The sequence below is a fragment of the Perognathus longimembris genome, chromosome 17 (assembly GCF_023159225.1).
Source record: "Perognathus longimembris pacificus isolate PPM17 chromosome 17, ASM2315922v1, whole genome shotgun sequence".
Taxonomy (NCBI): Eukaryota; Metazoa; Chordata; class Mammalia; order Rodentia; family Heteromyidae; genus Perognathus; species Perognathus longimembris.
The window spans coordinates 41,853,080-41,880,679 of NC_063177.1; the positions used below are offsets into that span (position 1 = coordinate 41,853,080).

At 39.5% G+C, this 27,600-nt stretch overlaps 3 protein-coding genes across 3 annotated transcripts in view; 2 read left to right on the forward strand and 1 right to left on the reverse strand.

The window, feature by feature from the left end:
* Nucleotides 1–27,276, forward strand: LOC125366281 (leucine-rich repeat-containing protein 37B-like). The gene is made up of 13 exons (XM_048366870.1): nucleotides 1–306; nucleotides 3,223–3,294; nucleotides 5,021–5,092; nucleotides 7,717–7,783; nucleotides 8,246–8,331; nucleotides 10,934–11,005; nucleotides 12,179–12,253; nucleotides 17,011–17,129; nucleotides 19,830–19,984; nucleotides 21,335–21,619; nucleotides 22,444–22,548; nucleotides 25,463–25,509; nucleotides 27,204–27,276. Exons 1-13 carry the CDS (start codon nucleotides 104–106, stop codon nucleotides 27,274–27,276), a joined length of 1,431 nt encoding a protein of 476 aa, XP_048222827.1. The 5' UTR covers nucleotides 1–103.
* Nucleotides 1–27,600, forward strand: part of LOC125366145 (leucine-rich repeat-containing protein 37A2-like) — a 408,609-nt gene that overhangs the window by 160,681 nt on the left and 220,328 nt on the right. The window lies entirely within an intron of this gene.
* LOC125366146 (RAD52 motif-containing protein 1-like) overlaps nucleotides 1–27,600 on the reverse strand; it is a 243,380-nt gene that overhangs the window by 33,821 nt on the left and 181,959 nt on the right. The gene's annotated exons all lie outside the window — the stretch shown is intronic.

The window sequence follows — 27,600 nt, forward strand, 5'->3', positions numbered from 1 at the left end:
TCCTCCAGTTTCACCAACTACACAGCCTCCATCTTCTGCATCTCCTTCTCCACATATCCCCGTGACTCAAGTCACAGTGAAACCTTTGGGACTGGGATTGAACATGACTCAGTACTCCGCAAACCACGTCACTGTAAAGTTATTAACGGTGCATGTTGGACAGGTGGTCACTCCAAAAATCAACATATGTGAGCTCTGTGCATGCCCAGATCAGACAATGTTGTGTACTGGTCTTAGCCCAACACAGAAGCTCCACCAAGTACCGATGCCAGACACCCACACCAAGAAGAGAATCTTCACAATGTTGTAAGCATCACCTTTCCTTCTTTGTGCTAGGCATACTTCTCAACATGGCAACCTCTTTTCCTCCAGGTCTTTCTGGGCTATTTTCATCTCATCTCTGAGTTTCTCCTGTTTCCTTTAGCTTTTCAACTTCCCTTGTCCTCTTTCCCCTCTTGTACTGTATTCCTTCTCCAGGGTTTTGTAATTGTACTTTCTTTCTGTATATTTATTTACCTGCTTCATACCATTGCTTAATTCTTTCCTTCCTATTTTTTACTCTCTATTTTTACTTCTTTACAACTTGTTTCAATGATATTAGCACCGAATTTAAGAGTAGAGTCTAGAAGGAGATTAGCTAGATTTTTATTCAGGTATTTCATTGATACGTTTTTCAGCTTTGTGGCTCAGTTTCTTCATCTGTAAAATGGAGATTAAGCTAGTTAGCATTTCATAGGACTGTTGTCAATTTTGGTGCATATATACATGTAATTGACATCTCAGTACCTAAAATACATATGAATATTAGCGGTTATTGTTTATTCCCCTGGTTATGCTCAGTATTCATTCTGTCTATATATCTATATAGATCTGCTTTGGGCCAAACCTAAAGCTAGGTCCTGTAGTAGTCTGAGAAGTAGCACAATATGTATAAAACACAAAACAGTAGAGAGCAAGAAATAGAACCAGCATAAAAAGAGAAATGATGTATAATGAAATACTAAAAGAGATGTAGACTGTAGGTGTTGTCATTCCTCATAATCTGTAATCACTGGGTCATAGAGGTTAGTAAAAAAATATTACATGAATAAGCTAAAACTTTACTTGGAGCTTACAGAGTGGATATCATTTTTTTAAGTAGAGAGAAACCAGGAAGTAGAGCCTAGACAAATCATGGCTGCTGTTGCCATCAGGATTATGGCAGGACAGTTTTTCTGAAAAGAATTGAGGTTTGAAGCAATGAAAGACATAGTTAAGACTTTCCATACTAACTCTAGGGATTTGAAAGTTATACTATGAGTTTTGGAGCCCTGGAAACTCTTCAAGCAAGAGAGATAAATGACTAAGAGAGGATTTTTTGTTTTCTTTTGTTAGTTAGCTGAGGCTGACCTGTAACTCACTATGCAGGTCCAGGATGGACTGAAACTACACAGTCCTTGTACCTCAGCTTCCTTAGTCCTGGGAACACAGTCATGTACCAATGAGATGTACACCCAGATACTAGAGGAACATTTTAGGACCTGTCTGTAGAGTAGTCTAGAAGGGAAAGTTGAATTCAAGAGACCTACTAGAAAGCTCTAGAAAAAGCTAGATGTAACTTGAGAAGTAGTTGAGTCAGAGTGGTTGTGACGAAAATGGAAAAAAAAAACACACTGAGATTTCCTACAAGGAAAGATCAGACAGGAATTAGTAATTGACTGAAATGTTGGGAATGGGGTGTATGGAAAATAGGACTCCCCATTCCTGTCTTAATTGAACATGATATTGATGGTGATGAAATGAAGTGGCAGAGCTGGCAGTAAAGATGAGAGCTAGTTTGAAGGAGATGAGTTTAGTTTTAGGCATTTTCATCAGCAAGCAATCAGAAGGGTTGTACTTGAGTGTTAGTGTCCACTAGAAAGATGAACAGACTGAATTCTTCTCTACTCCACTGCCAGAAGAAGTGTATAGAAGCTGAACAGGAAAGTCACTGCTGAGGGGTAAGGACAGATTTAAAGGTAAAGTTACACAGAGTTGAAGCTAAACATAAAGTATTTAAGAGCTCCTTTAATGCACATATTCCTACTCTTTAAAAAATTTACAAAAGTCAGATTTAGAAGTACATGTCTATAATCCTAGCACAGAGGAGAATGAAAGAGGTTAGGTCTGGATTGGTTTGTTTGTTTGTTTTGTCACTGTGGGACTTGGGCACTGTCCCAGAGCTTTTATGCTCAAGACTAGTGCTCTATCACTTCCAGCTACAGCTCCACTTTGGTTTTCTGATGGTTAATTGGAGGTAGGAGTTTCACAGACTTTTCTGCCCGGGTTGGCTTCAAACCACACTTCTCAGACCTCAGCTTCTTGAATAGCTAGAATTATAGGCATGAACCACTAGTACCTGGTAAGGTATGGATTTTGAGGCTAGTCTGGGCTACAGAGCAATACTCCTGCCTCTCAAAAAGAAAGCTCTAAGGGCTGGTGTAAAGCACTTGCCTACACACACAAGTTTCTTGGGCTCAGTCTTCAGCAACACACACACATATACAAAAATTCACAGAAGTATAAAGGATAAAATGTGAATGTATGCGGTCTCTCTCAACTTGTCACCTCTTTTGCATTATGCCAACACTTTTTATAACCATTTTATAATCCTTTTTTTTTTTTTTACCATTTTTGTATATATCCCTCCTTCCAATTTCTTTCCTTTGCATTTTTTTCTCTGATGTGGTAATATTTTACTCCTATGCTTTTTCCTATGCAACATGGCCAAGAGATCTTCCCATACTAGCACAGTAGTTCCACTAATTTCTAGTTTTACTTTCTCTCCCTAGGATGCATTTCTCCCTAAGTGCCCTTCCTTCCAAAGAGCATTTAGACAAACTTTTAGTACTGTTTGGTAACAGTGGTAAATTTTTGCCCCATTTTCTGTTGAATTATTTATTTCCTTATTGAAGGAGTCAGTTTAAACACAAGTATGGGGGACAAATATATTCCAGATTAATGGGGTGGCATTGCATACACAAGAGATTAAAAAGGAGATTGAGTTTCCAGTGAGATGTTTCCTCTTTTGTGCCAATGGCCTGGCATTGTATATTTGTGAAAACAAGGAAGTTCAAAGCTCTGCAACTAGAAAGGTGATGGTTTTTACTTTATTTATCTCCTACAGAGTTGCAGTGATTCTTCAATTTATTCTTGTCTTTGTTTTCCTACTTGTTCCAATAAATGAACTATGTTTCTTCACAGAAATTTCCAAGGAAACTCCATTTCTTACTTAGGAGAAAATGTATGGAAAACATACCGTTGGGTTGGCAAGTTGTAAGTATATTCATTCTATATATGAATACAGAAGCTGAACTCTAGGATCTTTCTTGGTCAACACTTCTGAAAAGGCATTTCCCACCATATCCCAAATCAACTTCTACTGATTGAAATTTTGTGGTTATTTTATATAATAATTTCTTGAGGAATGTTAGTATAGTTCAGTGTAGAGAATTTCCCTTTCGTGCATGAGGCCCTAGGGCCATTATGAAAACAATGATAAAAATTTCAGCCAGGTAACAGTGGCTCACGACTGTAATCCTAGCTACTCAGGTGACTGATATATTGGGGAAGACTACAGTTCAAGACCTGCCCGGGCCTCAAAGTTTACACAGCTCTCTCTCAACCAAGAGTTAGGTATGGTAATATGCACCTGTCTTCCCAAGCTACATGGGAAGCTAAGGTCAAGAGGATTGTGCCTCGAGCCTATTCAGGACAAAAATTACACCAGACTCCTTTTTCCCAGAGATAAATTGGACTCAGTGGTGCACATCTGTCATCTCAACAACTACAGGAAGCCTAAAGCAGGCAGATTGCAACTGAAGCACACACCTGAGCAGGAAGTGAGCCGTTATCTTAAAATAATTTTGAGGTCAGTTGCCAGTGGCTCACACCTGTAATCCTAGCTACTCAGGAGTCTGAGATCTGAGGATTGCAGTTTGAAGCCAGCATAGGCAGAAAGTCAGAAGTGGTGCTGTGGCTCAAGTGGTAGGTAGCTTTGCACACACAGAGGCTCAGGAACAGCACCTAGCCCCTGAGTTCAAGCTCCATGACAGACCAAAAGAAAAACGGTGAAAAATCTGAATTCAACCCCCAGTATTACATAAACAAATAAAGATAAAATTTCATGGGCCCTCTTTTGAAATACATAAGACACAATCTATATTTGTTTTCCACTATATAAATAATATATTATTCATACATATAATATGCAATAGATAAAATTATGAATATATGATTAATCGACAGAGATGAAATAACAGGTATAGTACAAAAAACCTATCCTTCTAAATATTTTCCTATGCATTTCCTATATATGCATTTATAAACAGCAAAACATGTTTGTTATATGGTTTTTGTTTTGTCAGTTTTGGGTCTTGAACTAAGGGTCTAGGCACTTTCCTTAAGCTCTCTTGCTCAAGATTAGAGCTCTACCACTTTGAGCCACAGTGCCACTTCTGGCACTAAGTGGTTAATTAGAGATAAGAATCCCATGGGGACTTTTCTTCTGCAATTCTCAGATCTCAGCCTCCTGAGTAGCTAGGATTACAGGTGTGAGCCGCTTGCTACCAGCTGGTTTTCTTTTTCTTTACATAAACGGTAACATCCTGTGACTTGATTATTTCACTTTATGAACCATTATGCTTCTTCCCTTGTACATAGAAGGTTATCCTATTTGCTTAAATTCCTGAATAATATTTCATAGTGTTATGATTTAATAATTTTCCTGCTATTTAGAACATGTCATGAACTTGTTGCATTCCTGGCTATGATGAACATCCCTGTACATACTTCTTTGGGAACCTGGCTGAGTCATTCAGTAGAACAGAGATCTAGGAACGGTATTGTTAGAGTGAACACATTATGATGGTATGTTAATTGCCCTAAAAATTGTGCTATTCTACACTCCAGGTCACAAAATATGACAGCTTTCAATTCTCCATACCTTTCTACCATTCTGCTTGGTTTACTTTGATTCAGACATAACCTTTTTGTCTTCCAGAATTCTCAGTGAAAATCGCCTGACTGAATTACATAAGGATTCATTTGAAGGCCTTCTATCCCTCGAGTACTTGTAAGTTATTTAGTCCAGTATATTGATTTGTGAGTCTATTACATGAGAAATGCATAGGAGTTCAAATTAGATAATTACTAAAATCGAATCCAGCAATAAATTCTGCAGTTATATAAGTCTGTGTGCATCTCAGCCCATCTCTAGCATTAGATACGTTACATATGTTATCAGCTTAATTTATATTACTCATTTAAACAGCCCTTACTGAGGAAAATGAAGATAAGACCTGAGTGGCTGAGTGACAGTTGCTCACGCCTGTAATCCTAACTACACAGGAGGCTGAGGTCTGAGGATCATGGTTCAAAGCCTGCCTGGGAAGGAACTATGGAAAAATGCCGCTGGAAGTCAAGATTTGGCTCAAGTGGTAGAGTGCCCGGCTTTAGCAGGAATAGCTAGTGGAAGGAAAGGCTCTGAGTTCAAGACCCAGTACTGGCACAACAAGAAAAAAGAAACAATTGATTTTGGTGCAGGGTGATAAATAGGGATCTAGTTTTAGTTTTTACAGGTGTTGACCCAGTTTTCCAGCACCATTTGTTGAAGGGGCTGTCTTTCTTCTATCCTATCTTTTTAGCTTCTTTGTCAAAGATTAGGTATCCATAGGTCTGCGGGTTCATTTGTGGGTCTTCAGTTCTGTTCCATTGGTCCTCAGGCCTGTTCTTGTGCCAATACCAAGCTGTTTTCATACCTATGGGTTTGTAATACAGCTTGAAGTTTGGTATTGATATTCCTCCAGCACTGCTCTTTCTACTATGGATTGTTTTTGATATTCAGGGTCTTTCATTGTTCCAAATGAATTTCTGGATTGCTTCCTCTATTTCATTGAAGAATGGTGTTGGGATATTGATGGGTTTTGCATTGAATTTGTAGATAGCCTTTGGCAATATTGCCATTTTCACAATGTTAATCCTCCCAATCCAGGAGCATGGGAGGTTTTTCCATTTCCTAAATTCTGCCTTAATTTCCCTTTTCAGGTTTTTGAAGTTCTCATCAAAGAGATCTTTCACTTCTTTGGTTAAGGTTATTCCTAAGTATTTTATGTCTTTTCAGGCTATTGCAATAGGTGTTGCTTTCCTAATTTCAGCCTTCAGGTTGTCAAGCTCAGTCTCTGCCACTTAAACCACAGCTCCACTTCCATCTTTTCTGGTAGTTCAGTAGAGATAAAGAGTTTCACAGCCTTTCCTTCCCAAGCTTGCTTCAAACAACAATCCTCAAATCTCAGCTTTCTGAGTAGCTAGGATTACAGGCATAAGCCACCTGTGTCCAGAGGGCAGGACGTTCTTGAGTGGTAGGCCAGCTGCTCTATATTGAACACTGTCTCAAAATAAACAAACAAATAAATAAATAAATTATCATCATCATCATTACCGTCGGCATGCTAAGTCAGACTTGTAATCTTAGCACTGAGAAGGCTAAAGCAGGAAGATAAAAAAAAAATTGCGGCTTGCCAGTCACTAGTAGCTCATACCTTTAATTCTAGCTACTCAGGAGGCTTAGATCTGAGGATCCTGGTTTGGAGCCAGCCAAGGCAGGAAAGTCCGTGAGACTCTGATCCCCAATAATTACAGAAAAAGCTGAAAGTAGTGCTGTAGCTCAAGTGGTAGAGTGCCAGCCTTGAGCAAAAGGAGCTCAGGAACAGTGCTAAGGCCCCAGAGTTCAAGCCCCAGAACTGGCCCGATATACATATACGTGTGTGTGTGTGTGTGTGTGTGTGTGTGTGTGTTTGTGTGTATCCGTCTAACCTGAGCTACATGCCAACCCAAAACTTGTCTCCAAAAACAGCATATCAACTGTTCCTAAGTGATGCTGAGCTTTGAGAATTACTTCTGGAATTTCTATCTGGTGGCTGTGTTCAGAATTGATTAGAATTAGTAAGGTGAGAGATGGATACTAGTCAGGACAGTTAAACTCGTTCAGGGGATAGGGAGGTTTCAGGTAGAATCAGTGGAAATAAGGGAATCAGTGGTAGTTAAGATTGAATTCTTTCAAATAAAAATCCTTTTCTGGAATTTTTGCATTTCCACACGGTACACTGGAACAATTGCACTCATGAATTTTAAGTTAACATGAATCCCAAATAAGTTCTATTCATGTAGAAAGTATAATTCAGAATTAATTCAAAGTCATATATTAGAGGAGCAAATGCCTTCCAAATGGTATTGAACTGCCTTAGAAAGACATAATTAAAGCATAAAGGTCTCTCCTCCTGACTATCTGTCCACTGATCTCTGTATTACATACCTTTATATACTTATATAGAGACATACACACAGTCTATGTTGAGAATATGCCTTTTAATATTAGAAATTACATATAAGCTTAAAACTTTAAGCTCATAATCATGAATTAGATAAGAATACAAAAGAGTCACCTAATAAATCTTCTGTTCTCTGGAAAATCTTTCAATATGTATAGTCACATATTTTATTGATGAAATTCATAAAGGTGAAACTCTCATACATGGGCAGGATTAGTGGCTCTAGGAAGGTGAAGTACAACTCCAGGACTTAAATAAAGACTATGTATTTAATTTTATCAATTCAAAAGTCTTCGATTTACTCCTTCAATCACATATCTAATAACAAATCAATAGAGCATAACATAACATTTCCTTTTATATTTTCTAGAGATCTTTCCTGCAATAAAATACAATACATTGAAAGGCGTACATTTGAACCAATACCACTTTTGAAATTTTTGTAAGTTGCCAATTTGACTTTCTTACATCTAGAATATTAGTACTCACTTTAAAATATAATTAAAATTTTGCTACTAGAAAGTTACTAAGGGGCTGGGGATATGGCCTAGTGGCAAGAGAGCTTGCCTCATATACATGAAGCCCTGGGTTTGATTCCTCAGCACCATATATATAGAAAAGGCCAGAAGAGGCACTGTGGCTCAAGTTTTAGAGTGCTAGCCTTGAGCAAAAAGAAGCCAGGGACAGTGCTCAGGCCCTGAGTCCAAGGCCCAGGACTGGCCAAAAAAAAAAAAAAAAAGAAAGTTACTAAAATTAAGTTGTGCACAGTTGACATAAGTAATGATTGAGAATGCACTGTAGAGGAAATACTGAGGTTATAATTGCTCATGGGTAAATTAGAATCCCTGAAATGACTAAGGTTCTCAAAAGACATTCTCTGGTTTATGTCTTTTTTTTTTTATACAAACCTTGGTTGCAATGTACTCACAGAACTCAACTTTGGAACATTTCAGACATGGCATGGAATGCAGTTTTTACACCAGTTGTAAGTGAAATAGAAGATAAATATAAATATATTAAATACAACCTTACTTATGGGCTATAAACCTCATAGCTTAGTAATGCCTCAGCTGATTAGGAGGGTGAGATGGAAAGGATCGCCATACCAGGCCAGCTGGGTAAAGTTCATTAGACAAAATCTCAATGGAAGGATGATGCATACCTGTCACCCCAGTTATGGCAGGAAACATAAATAGGTAGATTATGGTCCAGGGTAGTGTGCTTAGGAAGAAAGCTAGAGTCTATATAAAAAATAGCTAGTCAAAAAAGGGCTGGAAGCAAGGCGCCGGTTGCTCATGCCTGTAATCCTAGCTATTCAGGAGGTTGAGATCTGAGGATCATGGCTCAAAGTCCCCACAGGCAGGAATGTCTGTGAAACTCTTATCTGGCTGAACTGGTGCTGTGGCTCAAGTGGTAGAGTGCTAGCCTTGAGCTGAAGAGCTCAGGGACCCTGCCCAGGCCCAGAGTTCAAGCCCCACAACAGACAACAAAACGGGGTAGGGGAGACTGGAGCATAGCCTAGCAACAGATCTTCTGCCTAACAGGTACAAGACCCTGAGTTCAAACTTTTCAGTATTACAAAAAAGGAATGTCCTTTGGAATGATCCAGGTTAATGGTTTAATTGCAATAGTTCCAGAAAAACAAAAAAAGAACAAGTGTTCAAAACAACTTCTACCTTCTCTCCTGGCTGCATCATATTCTTCCTTCTTATGTAGGAAACATTTTCTCTTCCCTTAGAAGCTTAGAAAGTCTTCCTCTTCCCATAAAACTTCTTCAATATCTACATATTAGGAGTTTATTATATTTCAGGTTCTACATTAAGTATTTATACAAGTGAGTATTGTGCCGAAAGTTCTAAAATAAAAAAGTGTTTGGCACATGGCAAATACAATATATTATCTTGTTTCCCTTTTCCCCCAAATGATTACATTGTGGATATTGCTATCTCCATTTTACAGTAAGAAAGTTGAAACTCAGAGGCAGTGAGGAACTTGTAAAAGTTCCTGTGGCAGGTTCCTGTCTCCTAAGCGGCAGTAACGCTTAGAAGCTATGCAGATCACCTATGCAGCGTCGGTTCCCTTGTAATATTACTCACTGATGACAACTTGGCTTTTTTGTGAACAAATGATAGAATCCCAGTGTAAGTTGGAGAAAGGCTGCCTCATTAGGTGGAAAGGCTGAGATGATAGGCAATGAAAAAGCTGTGAGTAAGCTGTTAAGGAGTAACAAACTTTGCTAAGTTGCCTGGTTTTACATTCATTCTTGATGGCTTGGTAAAGGGAATGGGTGGCAAGCAGAGGTGAAGAAGCCCACTTGTGCTAAGTGTTACCACTTGACCTACATCACCACCCCTTTTGGAGATAGGGCCTTGCTTTATACCCTTTATACCCTAGTCTTCCTATTTGGCCCATGCTGCTGGCATGACAGGTATGAGCCAGTGTATTTAGCTATTGTGTTGCCACCATAGTTTAGGATATCAGGCATGCATTATCTCAAGAAATCATTGGAGGAGATGAAGTCTCATGAACTTTGTTGCCTAGGCTAGCCTCAAGCCAAGATTCCCCATCTCTGCTAGTAGTATAGTTACTATTATAGGTTTGAGTAAATGTACCTACCTCATAACTTCCTTTACAATGTTAGTTATGTATTCCATTTTATGTCCATCAGCACAGATTTAAAATTTTTGCTTTTAGGCATAGAAGAGAAAAAAGGAATTATAAACAAAAATATATAATTAATTTTACTGGTATTCTTTATTTCAGCCTTTTGGATTAAATTTTATGTGATATGTAATTTATGACTACAGTCCCAACTACTTGAAATGGAGGAGGTAGGAGGAATGCTTGAGCCCAGGTGTTCAGGGTCAGCCTGTGTGAGCTACCAAGGCTCTGCCTCAAAGCAGAGATTAATGATAGCCAGATAGATAATAGAGAATGCCTTTGTTCACGTTACTGATAGGCAAAAAGGATGATGTTCATCCAACAAACACTTGTTAAATATTTACAAATTTGAGGTACTATGTAGGCACTGGGATGAGAATAACAAGAAAGTGTGGGCCTTGAACTCAAGGAACTGATATAGTCTATGAGGCTTACAAGTGCACAAGTAATTGTCTCTAAGATAATAAAGGCTGTGATATGACTGAAGAATATAAGTGGGAATATGTACTGGGAGTGCAGGTTTATTTAGTTCAAAACCAAGAAAGTGGTCCTATTTTTTCCCTAGCTGAATGAATTTGATCATGAATTATTTTAAATTTCTGAAGAAACAGTGAATCATTGTAAATATCTGGAAGACACAGAATGAATGAAGGCTCACTGCGAGTGCAGCCACTTCTAACACTTTTCACCTGGAAGTGCTTGGGCATAGTTTTTCTCTTCTATTCCTAGCTCCTCTTTCTCCTCTCTACATTATTTTCATCAGACCTGAATGGTTCCCAGAGAAAGAATGACATGGATTTCTAAGTCTGACTTATGGTAAAGACAGAAAATGATTTTTAAACTATTTCATACCCCCAAATGGGCTTTTTATGCAGTCTTACATTTAATGAAAATATTGATCATTTTGATTCCCTGCATTTTTTCAGAATTCTTAGTCATAATCCTCTGACAGCAGTTGAAGATTCCTATCTTTTCAAATTGCCAGCATTAAAATATCTGTAAGTATGTAGGTAACCTTAAAAGTCTTGAGATGATTTCTGTTTTTTACTTCCCTCAAAGGTTCAGTATTTTACATGGCATCTAATAAAATCGCAATTTTAGTAAATAGGAAATTGATAAAACATATTGTTGGCAAAGGAAATAACTAAGATAGTATGTATAATGGACCAAACAGCCAGAAGGAAGAAAACATGTAGAACTGTTATTTATTATAGAAAGCTAAGAAGAATCAGGTACATTATTTTAAAAAGGAAAAAAGAAGCCCAGGGGGGAGGGGGGTATGTGGGACAAGGTAACAAACAGTACAAGAAATGTATCCAATGCATAACGTATGAAACTGTAACCTCTCTGTACATCAGTTTGATAATAAAAATTTGAAAAAAAAAAAAAAACAAGCCCAGTGCTGGTTGCTTAGTCCTGTAATCCTTGCTACTCAGAAGGCTGCGATGTAAGGATCATGGTTGGAAGCCAGCCTGGGCAGGAAACTATGAGATCTCATTTCCAATAAACTACTCAGAACAGCCAGAAGTGGTGCTGTGGTTCAAGGGGCAGGGTGCTCACTTTCAGCACAGAGACTCAGGGACAGGGTCCAGGCAATGGAGTTGAACAGGCTCAGAGTTCAAGCACCAGGACAAGGAAGGAAGGAAGGGAGGGAGGGAGGAAGGGAGGAAGGAAGGAAGGGAGGAAGGAAGGAAGGGGAAATCAGAAGTAAGATAATGTTTTGTTTTTTGTTTTTTTGTTTTTTTTTTTTGCCAGTCCTGGGTCTTGGACTCTGGGCCGGAGCACTGTCCCAGGCTTCTTTTTGCTCAAGGCTAGCACTCTGCCACTTGAGCCACAGCGTCACTTCTGGCCATTTTCTGTATATGTGGTGCTAGGGAATCGAACCCAGGGCCTCATGTAAATGAGGCAAGCACTCTTGCCACTAGGCCATATCCCCAGCCCCCCCTTTTTTTTTTAATGATATAAGTTCCATAGAAGGCCAAGTCATTACTTTGATGATTCAAACACTAAATTTAAATCTCTTCAGTAAGAACTCTCTGAGATTAACTTCTGTGGCAAACTCTTGCGTTATAGGGAAGTCAATAGTGAAATTACATGTCCTTGAATTGTCTTTTGAACAACACAATATTTGCATTGGGGTTCATTATAAATATCTGGCTTTTCTCTGTCAGACATATGGGAACAACACAAGTGCAACTTACAACAATTGAGAACAACCTCATGTTGACCCTTGAGTTGGAAAAAGTGTAAGTTAATTTTTTTCTTTATTTTTTATTTTTGGGGGATTGCAAGGCTTGAATTCAGGGCCTGAGTGCTGTCCCTGAGCTCTTCTGCTCAAGGCTAGGTTCTACCACTTTGAACCACATCTCCACCTCTGGTTTTTGAGTGGTTAATTGGAGAGAAGAGTCTCATGGTGACTTTTCTGCCTGGGCTGGCTTCTAACTGTGATCCTCAGATCTAAACCTCTTCAGTAGGTAGGATTACAGGCATGAGCCACCAGCGCCCAGATGTAAGTTAATATTTCTAGATTTCTGTTTTTTTTTCAAAATTTTATTATCAAACTGATATACAGAGAGGTTACAGTTTCATACGTTAGGCATTAGATACATTTCTTGTACTGCTAATATTTTTAGATTTCTATCATTTCATTTTCCCCCTAGGTTTCTTAAGAAACAAATACCCCTTTTAAGTATAATGTTTGGTGGGTTTGCAGAGAAAGCCATGTAACCACTGCCAAGTTCCTAGTGTTCAACACCACTGTGACCCACAAAAGGCCACTCAGTCGCTCCATTCCTCCCATCGCCAGTCCCTGGAAACCCCCAAACCTATTTCTATCCCTAGGGTTCTGCCCTTCCTAGAACATCTTATAAATGAAATCACAGAGTGTGCAGCCTTTGAATTTGGCTTCTGTCACTTGGCACAACCCTTAGTGAGTCCATGGGTGGACTATGAGATTGCAATCGCGCCACATCTCCCCCTGATATTTCTATTTCCATTTACAAAATTTTTTAGCTTTTTGACTAGTAGGTTTGTAGTGGTATCTCATTGTGGTATTGATTTGCTTTTCATGAATAGCTGACCATGTTAAGCAGCAACGGGGAAGTATCTTCTTTACTGACATGTCTGTTTGAACCTGATCTCATATGCTGCTTGGACATTTGTCATTTTACTAAGTTTTAAAAGTGCTTTATATGCTCTGGTTACAAGTTCTTTCAAATATATGTGCTTCTAAATATATTCTCTGTGTATGGCTTGCCTTTTCATTCTGTGACTTGTCTTTCAAACAGCAGAAGTTTTAAGATTTTAAAATTTTGCTTAAGTTTTCAATTAGCACAATTTTCTTGTATGATATGTGCTTTTATTTACTGTTTCACTAAGAAATCTAAGAACACATTGGTGCTGGGTATTGTGAAACATATCTGTGATTCTGGCTATCCCAGAGTCAGAGATCAGGAAGACTGCTATTTGAGCCAACCTAGGCCAAAAGTCAGAGAGACCCTCTAGTCCAAGCTATGTGGGGGGCCTAAGAAGAAGGACTTCCACCAAAGGATGGGCCCCAGCAAAACATGAGACCCTACCAGAAAAAAATGTGGGTTGGGGACTTGAATCAATGAGCTCCTCCTAGCAAACCCCAGGAACTTAATTCAAAAGAATAGCAAAAAAAATTTTTTGTCTTAACTCAGATTTTTTCCTATGTTTTCTTTCAGAAGTTACATACTTTCATTTAACCCTAAGATCCAGTTTAAGTTAATTTCATGTATAGTATATTTTATGATTTGTAGATTTAGGAAGTATTTTTATAGTGCCCTATCATGAAAGTTGCACCACCTCAGCTACAATATGGCAAACTAGATAGACCTTAGTGTGCCTCACGACTACATATTACACCATGTCTGTGTAAAAAAAAAAAGTGGGGGGGCCTCTCATTGCACTCTTCTCCCATTGCTTCTGTCAGTCCCTCCTCCTTGACTATCTCCCCCATGTTATCAAGTCTGTTGGTTTCTACTCTCAGCTCATCTTCCTCAAACTCCCATAGTACCTGAGTCCAGCCCTCCTATGTCAGCCAGGTGCCTTCATTTGGATAGTCAAAATCCCATCACTACCCAGCCTTCTCACTTGCTCAAGGAACTAGGCCTAACTTTATTTTCTTTGTTTCGCTCCAATATCCTCTCTGTCTCTCTCGCTGTCTCTGTCTCTCTCTCTTTCTCCTCTTTCTTCTTTTCTTTTTGTTTCTGTTTGAAGCTAGAAGCACACTAGATAGCCCAGGCTGTCCTTAAATTTGTGAGTGCTGCCTTTGTCTTAGATAGGATGAGCAATGTCATTCTCTGTGGCCTTGCTAAGTCTTTTTGTGATGAACAGGACACTAACATGCATAATAACTAATGTGTGTGCTCGTTCTACTATATTGTTGATGTTCTGGGTTGGCTGTGCTTGGTTTTCTTTTTTCCTCATCAATATAGGTCAAACTTTGTTACTCCTTTGTAGGCTTTGTCAGTGTTTCCCCAGACATTGTGAATTTTAGTCTATGCGGTACTGTACTTTTTGGATATTTCTATAAATATGCTTCCAACATATTTCAAGTGAGATTAGGTTTCTCAAAACCTTTTTAAAAATCATTTTGGGTGTAACAGTAGAGGTCATTATTCACAACTATTATGGCAAGACCTTTCTGAGCACCCAGTGTTCTGTGAGATATTATAGTTTTCAGTCTGGCTTTTAGGAGCAGGCAAAAATCCTAATCCTGTAGCATATTCTGTGATGCTCTACGTAATACATATTGTACGTTCTAGTTCTTTTCTTTACACATATGTACTCACCAGTACTTTGCTGAATACTCAAGCCATCCCTCTTCATATCTCCAGAGTTCTTTTTCTGTGTGTGTCTTTCACCTGTAGCACTCTGCTCTATGACCTGTAGCCACCTTGTTTCACTTGGATTCTCAGCTCCATTTCCATGAGGAGGGAATTACACATTCTCTGCCTGTGTTTCTCTCCTTGTACCAAGCCTTGGAAAGTCTCGTAGAGCAGAAAGCTCTTGTGGTAATCATATTTTCATCCCCATGACAACTACCTGAGAAAAACCAGGTAGGAAAGGTTCAATTTGGCTCCCAGATTCGTTTCAGTCCATAGTCACTTGGATTCATTGCCGTGGGCTTGTGATGAGGCAGCACATCATGGTGGTGGAAGCATGTGGCCCAGAAAGAAACAGAAGGAAAGAAAACAAAGCAAGAAGGGTCCAGGGACAAGATGTGGTCTTCAAAGGTATGCTCCCAGTAACCTGGTTCACCCACATGCATACAACTATGTTGTAGCATGTTCAGCTATGTGAATTCACCAGTGGATTGATTCATTAATGAAACTAATGCTCCTATGAATCCTTGAAAGCAACACTAGCTGAGAACCAGGCCTTCAACACATAATCCTGTGTGGGCACCTCATATCCAAACTGTAACTGGGTAGGGAGATCACAGAAATCACTTCATTTACTTCCCATTCCTTGGTGATCAGTCACCTTGATTGGCTGATATCCAGTGACTTGACACTACTGTTGTCTATACTTTGTCTTCTGTTTTGTTCTTCTTTTTATTTGGTTGTTTCAAGTGGAAGGTTAAATTGGTTTCCATCATTCCATCTTAGCCAGAGGCCAATAATATCCTTTAAATATAGTTTGTTTTGATTCTGGGTCAAGCAAATTTGTCAGTCAGATACATAGCTGGGTTCTAGTGGTTCACCACTATTTAGGATGCTGAGGTCAGGAGGATCACAATTTGAGGCCAGCTGGGCCTATATGTAGCAACCCTACTCAAACGATAGATAATTAGCAGTGATATAGAGATTGTCAGCCTAAGCTTCATGAGACTGGGTGGAGAGAGCTTCCAGGCCAACCAGGACAGAAAATTTCACAAGAGTTCATCACCACAGAGGAAGAAATCAAAGATAGATGATATAGGTCCTGACTCCGTTTCTTTTATCCTAAAACAGTTCCCTATTTTTTTTCAGTGTTCGTGATATTGGTACTTTCAAGATTTTTAAAGATAATTTTCTTGTAAATTGTCCCATAAGCTGGCTTTGTCTTTTCCTTATAAATAACAGAAAGTTAAACATTTGATATAGCCTTCCTATTTTACTACTGTATTAAGTGGTCCTTAATGCTATGTTTCATCACCTACCTGAGTAAGGTGATAAATTTGTGAACTTTGAGTTAGTTTTGTGCGTGGTAATTAATAAATCTTCTATGAAGTAGTGATTAGAGATCAGTAAAGATTCTATTATAACACATCTTATCTTCTCACCCAAACTCTCATGAAAGATAAATCATCTTTGTTTGAATCCATTTATTACTTGGCAATCAAAAATGAGTTTTCATTCTACCATTCCTACCATATTGCATTGTATTAAATTCAGTCGATTTTTTACATGATTCTATGCTTTATTGCCATCTTTATTGGTTTGCCTAGCAGGGCCTCACAACATGTTAGGCAAACAGTCTACCCATGGAGCTACACTTCTGGTCTCCTTTATTCATTTTTGTGCTCAAAGAATCCAGACTTAGCCAATGTGATTTGTTGTTGTCCAACCACAAATGTGGGTTAAACTATGAAGTATTTATACCTAGATAATTTCTAATATTTATCATTCCCAATGTAAGTTGAAAGAGGAATTACTGCCATTGGAAGCCTTTTGATACTCTTTCTAGATGTCTGTCTCCTTCCTGTGCTTCTGAGTTACACTACAAATCCATATCACTGAATTCTAATCCCCATCACCCTTATTTCAGGAATGCCATACTCTTTTTCATGTTTCCTGTCTTGTTAGGTAACTGTCTTCCATCTTGTTTTCAATATTCAAGAGCAGTGATTTATCATTGATAAAAAGATTGTCCAGGCCATGTTCTTCAACAACTCATTTCTGTACAGCAACAATAGTTTTGCCCTATCTTTTCTACCCCTAGAAATCTCTCATTCCCTTCCCCACTAATCTAATTCTCTGTATTTCCATTGTAGGATCTTACCTCACCATATGGCCAGCTGCCTCTGCCAATTTCAAAGTCATATTGAAGTTGTCTGCAAGACAATCAAGCTGATTTGTGAGAATTCATGGCTGATAAACACACCACATTTTCGTGAGTCTGTTGTCTGATAAATGTTTTCACTTTTATTTTTAATTCTCTCTGTGCCAGTACTAAGGCTAGAACTCAGTACCTGGGCACTGTCCCTCCTCTCCCCCACCCCCACTTAAGGCTGGCTCTACCCGTTAAGCCATATCTCTACTTCCAGCTTTGGGGTGCTTATTTGGAAATAAGAGTCATATGGACTTTCTGGCCTATATTGGCTTCACGCTATGACCCTTAGATCTCAGGCTCCTGAGTGGCTAGGATTACAGATGTGAGCCTCTGGTTCCTGGCTTTTTTTCAAAGCAATGATGAGATTTATTAATAATAATAATGTCTGTATTTTTATTGTTCAATCAGGAGTAACTTCCCAAATGTCTGAATTGCTCCCTTACTGAATGTCAGGTTCCTAGTTGCTATTGGACAATATAATGATATAACTGTGCCTATGCACAAGAACCAAGGGAATGGAATGGAACAAAGGAAGGAGAATATCAATGGTCACACTGTGTGGACTGTGTTCTCAGCTTGGTGTTTTGCCTTTCAATGATTATTCATATGGTGCATTGCAGAATCTAAGCTAGTTTGATAAGCAGTAGGTTCCAAGTGCTCTCTTACTTCTAGGGAAGGTATAAAAAGCTTTTGTTTTACTTTTGCATGTTTATAAAAGGGTATATATGGTTCTACTTTATTTGGAGCCTGAGTTTCCACTTCTGTACTTAGTGATTGTTACCAGGCATTCCTAATGGATGGAAAGCCTCTTCGTTAGGACTTCTTATCCAGAGATCACTCAGATTTGTGATTATACAGATCACTCAGAGGTTTTTTTTTTTATTGTGGTTATGAGGCTTGAACTCTGGGCCTGGGTGCTGTCCCTGGGCTCTTTTGCTCAAGGATAGCACTCTACCACTTTGAACCACAGTGCCACTTCCAATTTTCTGGTGGTTAATTGGAGGAGATAAGAGTCTCATGGACTTTCCTGGTCTGGCTGGCTTTGAACCTTGATCCTTAGATCTAAGCCTCCTGAGTAGCTATGATTATAATCACGAGCCACCAGTGCCAAGACACTAAGGCCTTTCTGAATATTAGGTTCATTCATACTATCTTCATGGGTAACTAGATACCTTAACATAGGTAGGTAGCTTAAATAGATTAAATAAAATATCTAAATAGCTTATATAGTGGTATTGTTGATCTTATTGTAAATAATAGTTATATAAATGCAGTGTCACTTATTCTTAACAAGAAAACTTTTTAAAACAAATAATATTATGTCCTTCTCCCAGAGGTGGAAAGAACAAAAACAATTTCACCTCTTTTTATACTTGAGAAAAATAATAGAATGAGAAGACTGAAGTGCTTTGTTCAAGTCTTGTCTCCTCCACTGACTTTTCCACAGATCTAAGTTCCTCATTCCTCACCAGCCTTAAATCCTCTGACTCTATGAACACTATGAACAAATGTGTTGTAATTCTCTGGGAAAAGAAACCTAGCCGTGGAATGAGACATAGACCTTCATGTACTCAAAGCTTAGGGTGATTCCTAAGTAAAGCCGGGGAGTTTGAAATGAAAGCAGTGTAGATATATGAGAAAAGTAGCTATTTCAGTCCTGTATGGTAGCTCTTTCCTGTAATTCCAACTATGCAAGGATGTGGGAAGTAGGAAGACTGTGGTTCCAGGCAAGCCTAAGCAAAAAGTTAGCAAGACCCAATCTCAATAAGATGGGCATGGTGGTGCACATTTCTAATGCCACTAAAGTGGGGTCTACAGGTGTGAGGCTGTTAACAATGGACAGCCCAGGTTAAAAAAAATGTCAAACCTTTCAAACAAACAAACAAAAAAACCCCTGAAAAACAGATTGGGATGGTAGTTCATGTGATAGACCTCCTAACCATTGCAAAACCCTGGGTTTAACTCCCAGCTTTTCCCTCTTCTACGTTCAGATCTCAAGAAATTACTGTATAGATTTGTTGGACATTGTACATAAGGGACATAGACATACAATTAGGCAATCTTATAATAGTTTAACCCACAGTGAACCCTGTTCCATTGTCTAGTTGAAGGAAAGTAGCAAAATATTATATTGCTTTTCTACTGTGTGGAGTCTATTATTAGAAGAGCTAGAGCCCAAGTGAAGGTACTGGAAAGGTAAGTAACTAAAAAACAAATTCAGTTGAGTTCCTTTTATCAAAAGGAGAGAAACTTCTGGGATAGCATCTCTGCCTTTGGTATCTGGAGCAACATCCTTTACCATGGTTGCCTGTGTGGTGGGAAGAAAACATCACACAGAAGAGGTGGAAAGAAGAAGCCTGTGCTCCTTCTGCAGCTGTGGCAGGACAGGGTGTGTGGCATCTGCATGTGGAGAGGCATGGCTGTTCTACATGGAAGATACTGAGGGGATGAATATTTGTTTTCCAGCCTTGGGCTGTTTTTGAGTACTAGGCAATTGGGATGTTCGTTTCTAATAGAATTCCTATATTTCACACAAAATTATATACTCAAGTGTTCTGGATAGGTAACTACTTTGTCATGGCAGTCCCAATGGTTGCCATTTCATAAGCCTAAGTTTAGGTTTTTTGTTTTCCTCTCAACATGACATTCAAATCTTTTCTGACCTCTAATATATTTGATTGGTATGTGTGGCAGTATATTTAAAATAAAATGCCTGCCCACCGGTGATCCCTTACAAAGCAGTTTCTTCCTTTCTGACAGTTGAAGAAGCAACAATAGGAAATCCAGATGGAACATTCAAGAAGGTTTTAAAGGCCCGGAAGAAGAATACCGGCACTGAGATGACTATTGAACCAGACAGAGAATATTCCGAAAAAAATGATATTAACTACTCAAGCTTCTTGAATGAGCAGTTAGATTCTAATGATGAAAGTGATATTATTAGTGCACTGAACTACATATTGCCGTATTTCTCACAGGGAAATTTAGACGATGTAGAATTGACATTGTTACCATTTATTAAACTGCTTTTTACAAACGTGCAGGGAGATAATGCCCAGAACAACATAAAATCCAACAAAAAGAGTCCCTTTCTTAAACCTTTACCCAATAACTCAGTTTATGAAAATAAATTGAAGAAGCTCTATTTTCTAGAAAATCTATTAGATGCTGAAATTCAGGAAAAAATCAATGAGGTTAAACACAAAGAGAAAATGGCCATGGTTATGCAGTCCAGACTTTTAGGTCCAAAATTGAAACGCCAGCTTATTCAAAAGAAGCCACAAAGTGTCCAAGAACAGGATAACACCTGGGCAGAGATGGAGAGTGCAGAGCAAAGACTGCAGAGGTTCAACAGAGTCCTCAGGGGCCCAAAAAGCATGCAGAGAAGGAACTTCAAGGAAATGAGGAAACAGAGTGGTCAGCCTCTTGTGAAGAATATTGCTACAGAAAAAAGGTATAGGAGCCTACCCCTAAGGGAGCTGGAGCAGCTTCATGTGTTTCAGGAGCACAGGAAATTGGTGGGAAATGCCTTGCATACACAGCTCTCTTTCATAAAGAAACATAAGGCAGTAGCCTCTTCTTTCCAGAAACAAGACTCAGCAAGCCAGGCCTCCTGGTCAACCACTGTAAAACCTCTACATGAGGTCAGAAATGAAGACAAAGACTTAGCCTATAGCATGTTTGTTTTAGAAGATGCAAATTCTAGAGTTAAAAGCATGGAGGCTTCAGAAAATCCAGTCATCTATTCCCGGAAAAATTACCGCTTTCCTAAGACTGGCTCTCCTGTGACCCACAGAATGGCCAAGGCCAAACTGAGTGGAAAGTTTAGAATGAAAACTTCACGCTTTAGACCAATGCCTGGGAACAGGCCTCCATTTTCTGCAGTAAGGAGACTCATAAATTCCCCTTCAGGAGGAGACTTTTCATCTTTGAGAAAGCTGAATTCTCCAGAGAACCCTTTCCCACAATTCTATGATCTTTCAGATCCATCTGTAGACAGGACTTCTGTAGGAAACCAGACTGCAACACATGCTCTAAAACAAAATGTGTCTAAGGAAAAAACTACTGTGCCAAAGCAAAGTGTCCCTCAAACAACCACTCAGAAAAAGCATACTACTGCAGATCCCAATGCGACTGCATTGAACTTAATTCCAACTATGAAACACACCAATGAGACACAATGGGAATACCCCAGTGTAGGCACGGACTCACCTGTCAAGCCCACAGACTCCTCTTCCCCATTCTTATCCTATGCTGATCACGTTGAAATGCAGTTAAACCAGCAGTTGAGGCCCCTTATCCCCAATAATGATGTGAGAAAGCTCCTGTCTCATCTTATTCGGACTATACAATTTGACTGTACTGAAACCGTAGTACAGGAAGTCTGTTCCAAGCTCATTTCCAGAATCGGCCTCCTGATGAAGTTTCTTAGCAAACAGCAAGAAGTCAAGGTGTCCAAGGCCGAATGGGATACAGATCAGTGGAAAACAGAGAACTACATCAATGAGAGCACAGAAGGAGGCCAAGGAGAACGGAAACAGTTAAGTCAGGTGAGGACAGCTAAGGAATAGGAGGGCCCAACTTCTCCATCATTAAGAACATACCTTGAAAGTAGAACCCTGGGGGCTCTAGTGAAGTTCAAAGTCATATGAGCAAGACAGTGTTTCCCCCCTTTCCTCCTTTATGGAGAGTGAAGTGGTCCTAAAATGCAGATAAGGGATAACAGAGAAAATGCAAATTAATTAGGCAAGGAACACATTCATTTTTAAAAATTTAATTGTAAAGGTGATGTTCAGGGGGTTACAGTTACATAAGTAAGGTAATGAGTACATTTCTTGTTGAACATTGTTACCTACCCCCTCGTTTTTCTCCCACTTCCCCTCCCTAACACATTAAATGTAAGATGTTCTTTAAGAACCTGCGAGTTACTTTCCTGGAAGAATAGGGTCTTGAATAATTTTCTTCCTTCCAATCTTAGTTTGTTTGTTTTCTAATGGACAATTTTTATTAAAAATCATGCTCATGTAAGTAATAAAACCTCGAGAAGCCTGTTAGTTCCCAAAACAGAACTAGGAATCAAAGGTCGACTTCAACCCTGTATCTTTTCCTGTTTGCCTGTTTCCTTTAATTTTATTTTTTATTATTATAAAGGTGATACACAGAGGTGTTACAGTTACATAAGTCATGAATGCATTGCTTTTTGGACATTGTAACCTGTTTGTTCATGCTCTCCCAGTTTTTCCCTCCCATCCCCATCTCTCTCTCTCTCTCTCTCTCTCTCTCTCTCTCTCTCTCTCTCGTTTGTTTGGTGTGTTTTTGTTTTTGTTAGTTTTTGTGGTTTTTTTTTTTAACAAATTATCCTTTTTTTTAAAAGCTCGTACAAGAAGTTCCTGGATATGGCTATAAAAACAAACTCATCTTGGCAATATCTGTGACTGTAGTAGTAATGATTTTGATTATAATTTTCTGTCTCATTGAGGTAAGGACCACGATTCATTCAGGTTTCCAGATTATATCCTGCTTTGTAATAGGTTGAGAACCCACAATGTGAAAACCAGAGCCATTTTCCCACTCTTCAGAAGAAAATTTGTAAATGGCACAGACTGCTTTCTGTCCATGGAACAGTATTTCTCAATGTAGTTCTCTGACACCAATATGGTAAGATTACTCCTAAAAGAAGCAGTGAGTCTAATTTTGTGTCTTGGAGGCAGGTACCAGTATGGGGCTACTTTACAAGACCTCTTAGAAGTCATCACAGGCCACTGAACAAGTAGTCCTTCTGCTCACGAGTCATGGCCTGCTTTGATATCTCTACAAACTCCTGGACTGCTTTTCATTTCTTTGTACAGAGTTTAACCTGGTGTTTGTACTCTATACTCCCATGTGTTCCTCTGCTTTGTCAGATGGCAAGCTCTGCGAAGACAGGCAGCAGGCAGTCTTTTACCTGCAGTTGATAATAATGGTGACCAAAGGCATTATTTCCTTTCTGCTACGAGAAGTAAAACAATCCAACATTTATTGAAATAAATAGAGAGCCAGGTGCTGGTGGCTCGTGCCTATAATCCTAGCTACTGAAGAGGTTGAGATCTGAGGACTGCTGTTCATAGCTAGCTCATACAGGAAAGTCTGTGAGACTTTTATCTCCAAGTAACCACCAAAAAACTGGAAGTGGCACTATGACCAAAGTGGTAGCTCCACGTTCAAACCCTATGACCAAAAAAGAGAAAGAGAGAATAATCAGGGTTCAGCAATCTGTATGCCAGGTGCGCTCCTAAATTGTGTGGCTTTGTGAGTTGCACACATGGGAGATTAACCCAGGACCTTGCACATTTTGAGCATGTACTCTACTACTGAGGTACATTTAAGTGCTACACTGAGTTTAAGACTGATGAAATGTCACCTTTCTAGTCATCTATAGGAAATGAACAGATTGTAATACAACAAGTCCCTAAGGATTTTTGTCAGTGCCTAACAAAAGATTCCTTCTTCTCACCTTAAGCAAATATATTTTGGTAAATGTTCTTTTTTTTTTTTAAAAAAAGAAGAAATTATAAAGATATTATAAGAAAATAGAAATGATTTTTTAAAGATTTAAAAAATAACAGACATTACTTTTACAATGGGGTCTTTCTTGTGACTTTGTTGTTGTTGTTGTGGAGCTTGGGCTCCCATTCATCTTTCTTGCTCAGGGCTTTTGCTCTACCACTTGAGCCTTGCCTCTACTTAGTGGTTTTTGCTAGTTAATTTGAGATAAGATTCTTGAGGATTTGTCTGTGCTGGCTTTGAACCTTGATCCTTAGATCTCTGCTTCCTGAGCAGCTAGGATTACAGTAAGAGCCACTGCTGCCTAACATGTTTTCTTATTAGTGTACATGAGTTGTACTTGAAGAGGTTCATTATATGTCCGCACATATATGAATTATCTCAATCAACCTCACTCCCTCTATCACTCTCCCTTATCTCCTCCTGCTGCTCTTCTTGGATAACGATTCCTCCTCCTCCACCTCCCTCCCCCCTCCACCTCCCTCCCCCCTCCACCTCCCTCCCCCCTCCACCCCCACTGGTCCTGAGGCTTGAACTCAGGGCCTGGGTGCTGTCCCTGAGCTCCTTTTGCTCAAGGCTAGTACTCTACCACTTGAACCACAGTGCCCACTTCCAGCTTTTTTCTGTGATTACATTGGAGATAAGAATCTCACAGACTTTCCTGCCAGGCTGGCTTTGAACTTGATCCTCAAGATCTCAGCCTTCTGAGTAGATAGAGGATAGCAGGTGTGAGCCATCAGTGCCCAGCTCTCCTCCCTTCTTTTGAAAACAGGCTTTATTGTTCTCTTTTCATATGCAGAAATAAACTCCTTTGTCCATACTCAACCTCTTTCACCTCATTATTAGCCCAATCCCCTCCTGCAGGTGCTTTTCCCAGCAAGGCCTTGTTTATTTCCTGCCATTCATTTTCCTTTTTCAGAGAGTATTAAAATTGCACCAAGGGATTTCATCATGGTATTTCAGACATGCACAGAATTATGTTTTGTTCAGCATAATTCTATTAATTTCTGTTTGTCTACCCTCCCAAACCCCTATCAAGTAACAGCTTTCATTGATACTCTTTATGACATCTTCATACATAGTTGCAATATATTTCAAAATCACCCTCTTATTTTTCCATCTCTCCTTGTCCCAAATAGTCCCATAGTTAGAATTTATGTTCTATCTGAATATACACATATGGGCATATATGTATACATGCACATGTCTACAAATATGTATGTCTTTTAAGTTTGGCGTCCACATATGAGTGAACACATACATTATTTGCCTTTTTGAGATTTCCTTATTCACGTAACAACATGTATGCAGCAAGCAGCTGTGTACCCCAGTTCATTGTGATATGAATGCAACCAATCTCATCCTCTCTTACTTTCTCATATCTCTCTCTTCCTTTTCTGTGTCAGTATATATATGTAAGTATACCTGCACACACTAACACACATATATTTATGTGCTGTGGAACAAGAAATAGATCTAGTCATAGAGTAGGATACTTGGGCTTATAAAACCTAGCTGGAAGCCAGTGGCTCACTCCTGTAACCCTATGTATGAGGAGGTTGATCTGAAGATCAGAGTTTGAAGCCATCCTGTGCAAGAAATCCTGTGAGACTCTTATCTCTAATGAACTCTTTTCTTAAAGCCAGAGGTGGAGCTGTGGCTCACATGGTAGAGCACTAGCCTTGAGTAAAAGAAGCTCAGGAACAATATCCAGGCCCTGAGTTCAAGCCCTAGGACTGGCATACCAAAAAAAAAAAAAAAGAAAATTAGATAAGATTTAAATAATGAATGGAGAGTTGGCCAGTGGTTGTGAGGATGGATAATCATGATTGTGCTTTTCTCCAAAACAGATTTATTCCCACAGAACAGCAACAGAGGAAGAAAATGGGTCCTCAAGGTAATATGAGTTTGAAAATCTTTCAGTGAGGATCTAAGAACTAGAGGACAACCTAGAACTCATCTATTTCCTTCTTCTAACATTATAATGAGGAAACCACACATGATGGGAAGGAAGGACACTTACTTCACATAGGGTCTTGCATGGTTCCAGCAAAAGCAGTTCCTCAGCAGAGAAAGAAGCAGTCTGTACTAGCGTGAGTCCCTTAGTGAGTGGAGGCGAGAAGATTGGGCCATGCCTGGTTCTATTAGTGAAGGACCTAAGGCTCAACCAGACATCTCCTTGGAAGCCTTGGGTATAAGATAGAGAAGTACTGAAGTGTTGGGGTTGAGAGCTGATGGAAGGTGGGATAAATGAACACGTTCTGTAAACTGCTGGGGAAAACTACATTCTCATCCTACTGTTTACTTTCTCATTCGCACTTTTTTTTAAAAAGTCAAAAACCTCAGTCATTTAGCTAAGAGAAAACTTAGACACTAGTTCACCATTTCATTTTGTGATAAGGACACTGTTGGTGGGTATCAGGAAAAGATGGTTCCTTCCCCTTGATTACCCTGTGGTTACATTTTATATAATAAGGCAGTACACATATACTGCAGAGCCATCCACAGATATGTGAGTTTGTGTTTAAGTGCTAGCCATGTCCTTAAACTGATTTCATAACTCATCATGACAACCTTTCAGAGATGAAAATCTATGAATGACACACAACTCGAGAAGTTGGATGCAGACATTTATTTGATGTGATTCAACTTACAAAGTGGCTAAGAGAAGAGAGGCACCTCTCCATCTCCTATCTCTTCTTCCCTCACCCCAGCAAATGACACAAGAAAGACAAAGTCCAGAGAGGACTGAAGTGAAAGTCTCTGGAGAGAGGAAATGCTTCTGACAAGTATAGTGGTGCAGTTGTTTATGCACAGGGATTTTGGGCAGAGAGGATAAGTGGGTCTGACAATGCCAGCTGTGCTTCAGGTCAAGTTACATACAAAGTTCTCCCCAGGGGCATGGCCCTTTGGGACAGGCATGGAGAGCTCCTGCCAGCCCCACCTGTGTGCCTGGAATTGTTTCCAAGCACCAAGGTAATGGGACCCTTTGTATGTTGTGATTATGAACCAAAGCACAGGTGATTGTCTCAATAAGACCTGAGATGTGGGCTGGGATGTGGCTCAGTGGCAAAAGTGCTTGCCTAGCAAGTACAATGTCCTGGCTTCAATCCCCAGTACCAAACAGAAAAAGAGACCTGAGATGTGCATTGTGAGAGACACAGAAAATAGCACAACTCACTAATTTTGCATGTGTTTTTTCCAAAAAGCTTTTTTGGATTTCTGCGAAGGAGATGCTCATCAGAAGCTGAGAGTCAGGCAAGTTAAGTTGAGGATGACTTGAGGCTGTGGCCAGGAAAGGCAAGCAAAAGCATAATTAATATCCTTCCCTCGTCTTTCCCAGGAGGGCTTCTTTTCATTAAGGTGGCCACTTTGGCTGAGGGATATGTACAGAGCTCTCAATGCCACATGCAAGAAAAACATGGCCCAGAAGCTACATGACATGGAGTCTTCTGATGAGGATGAAGTTTTCAAGAAGAAAAAAGGGTAAATGCCTGGGAATGATTTAAGATTCCTAGCTAACAAGGGGAGGCAAGGGAAAGTCCGGTTGCCCCCTTCAAGTCTAAATGGTTAGCATTGTTCTTCTGCCAGGAATCCAAGTGAAGTCATCATAGAGATCCCAACAGATTCTGCCCCAGAAGGTGAAGAGAGTGCAGCAGTTTAAGAAGCAACAGTGTGACCCTTCCTGCCTGGGCAACCCGAAATTTTTATACTCTCACACTGGCCTCTCAGCACTGCTTACTATTTTTCTAATATGAAAATTTTATATTAAAATATTAGTAATAAATAATAAAATTTCTAACTAACTCCACCTATGTGGTAAGAAATTCAAACTTAAGTACGTATGTGCAAATAACCAGGGCACAGGGAGGAGTAGCAGGACTGCTGCTGGACTCTTGTAGCTTCCAGAGAGGCTGTGCAGGTGGCTGACAAAGAGGACATCCTGCCCTCGGTCCTGCACTGTCAGCTTCTGGGAACCAGAAAACTT

What these genes read in the sequence shown, in the direction of transcription:
- LOC125366281 (XM_048366870.1), top strand. Translation starts at nt 104, where the DNA reads ATGACTCAGTACTCCGCAAACCACGTCACTGTAAAGTTATTAACGGTG. An exon ending in TTGCCAGCATTAAAATATCT is followed by an intron (nt 11,006 to 12,178) that starts GTAAGTATGTAG and finishes TTTCTCTGTCAG; the next exon opens with ACATATGGGAACAACACAAG. An exon ending in GAAGAAAATGGGTCCTCAAG is followed by an intron (nt 25,510 to 27,203) that starts GTAATATGAGTT and finishes TTCTTCTGCCAG; the next exon opens with GAATCCAAGTGAAGTCATCA.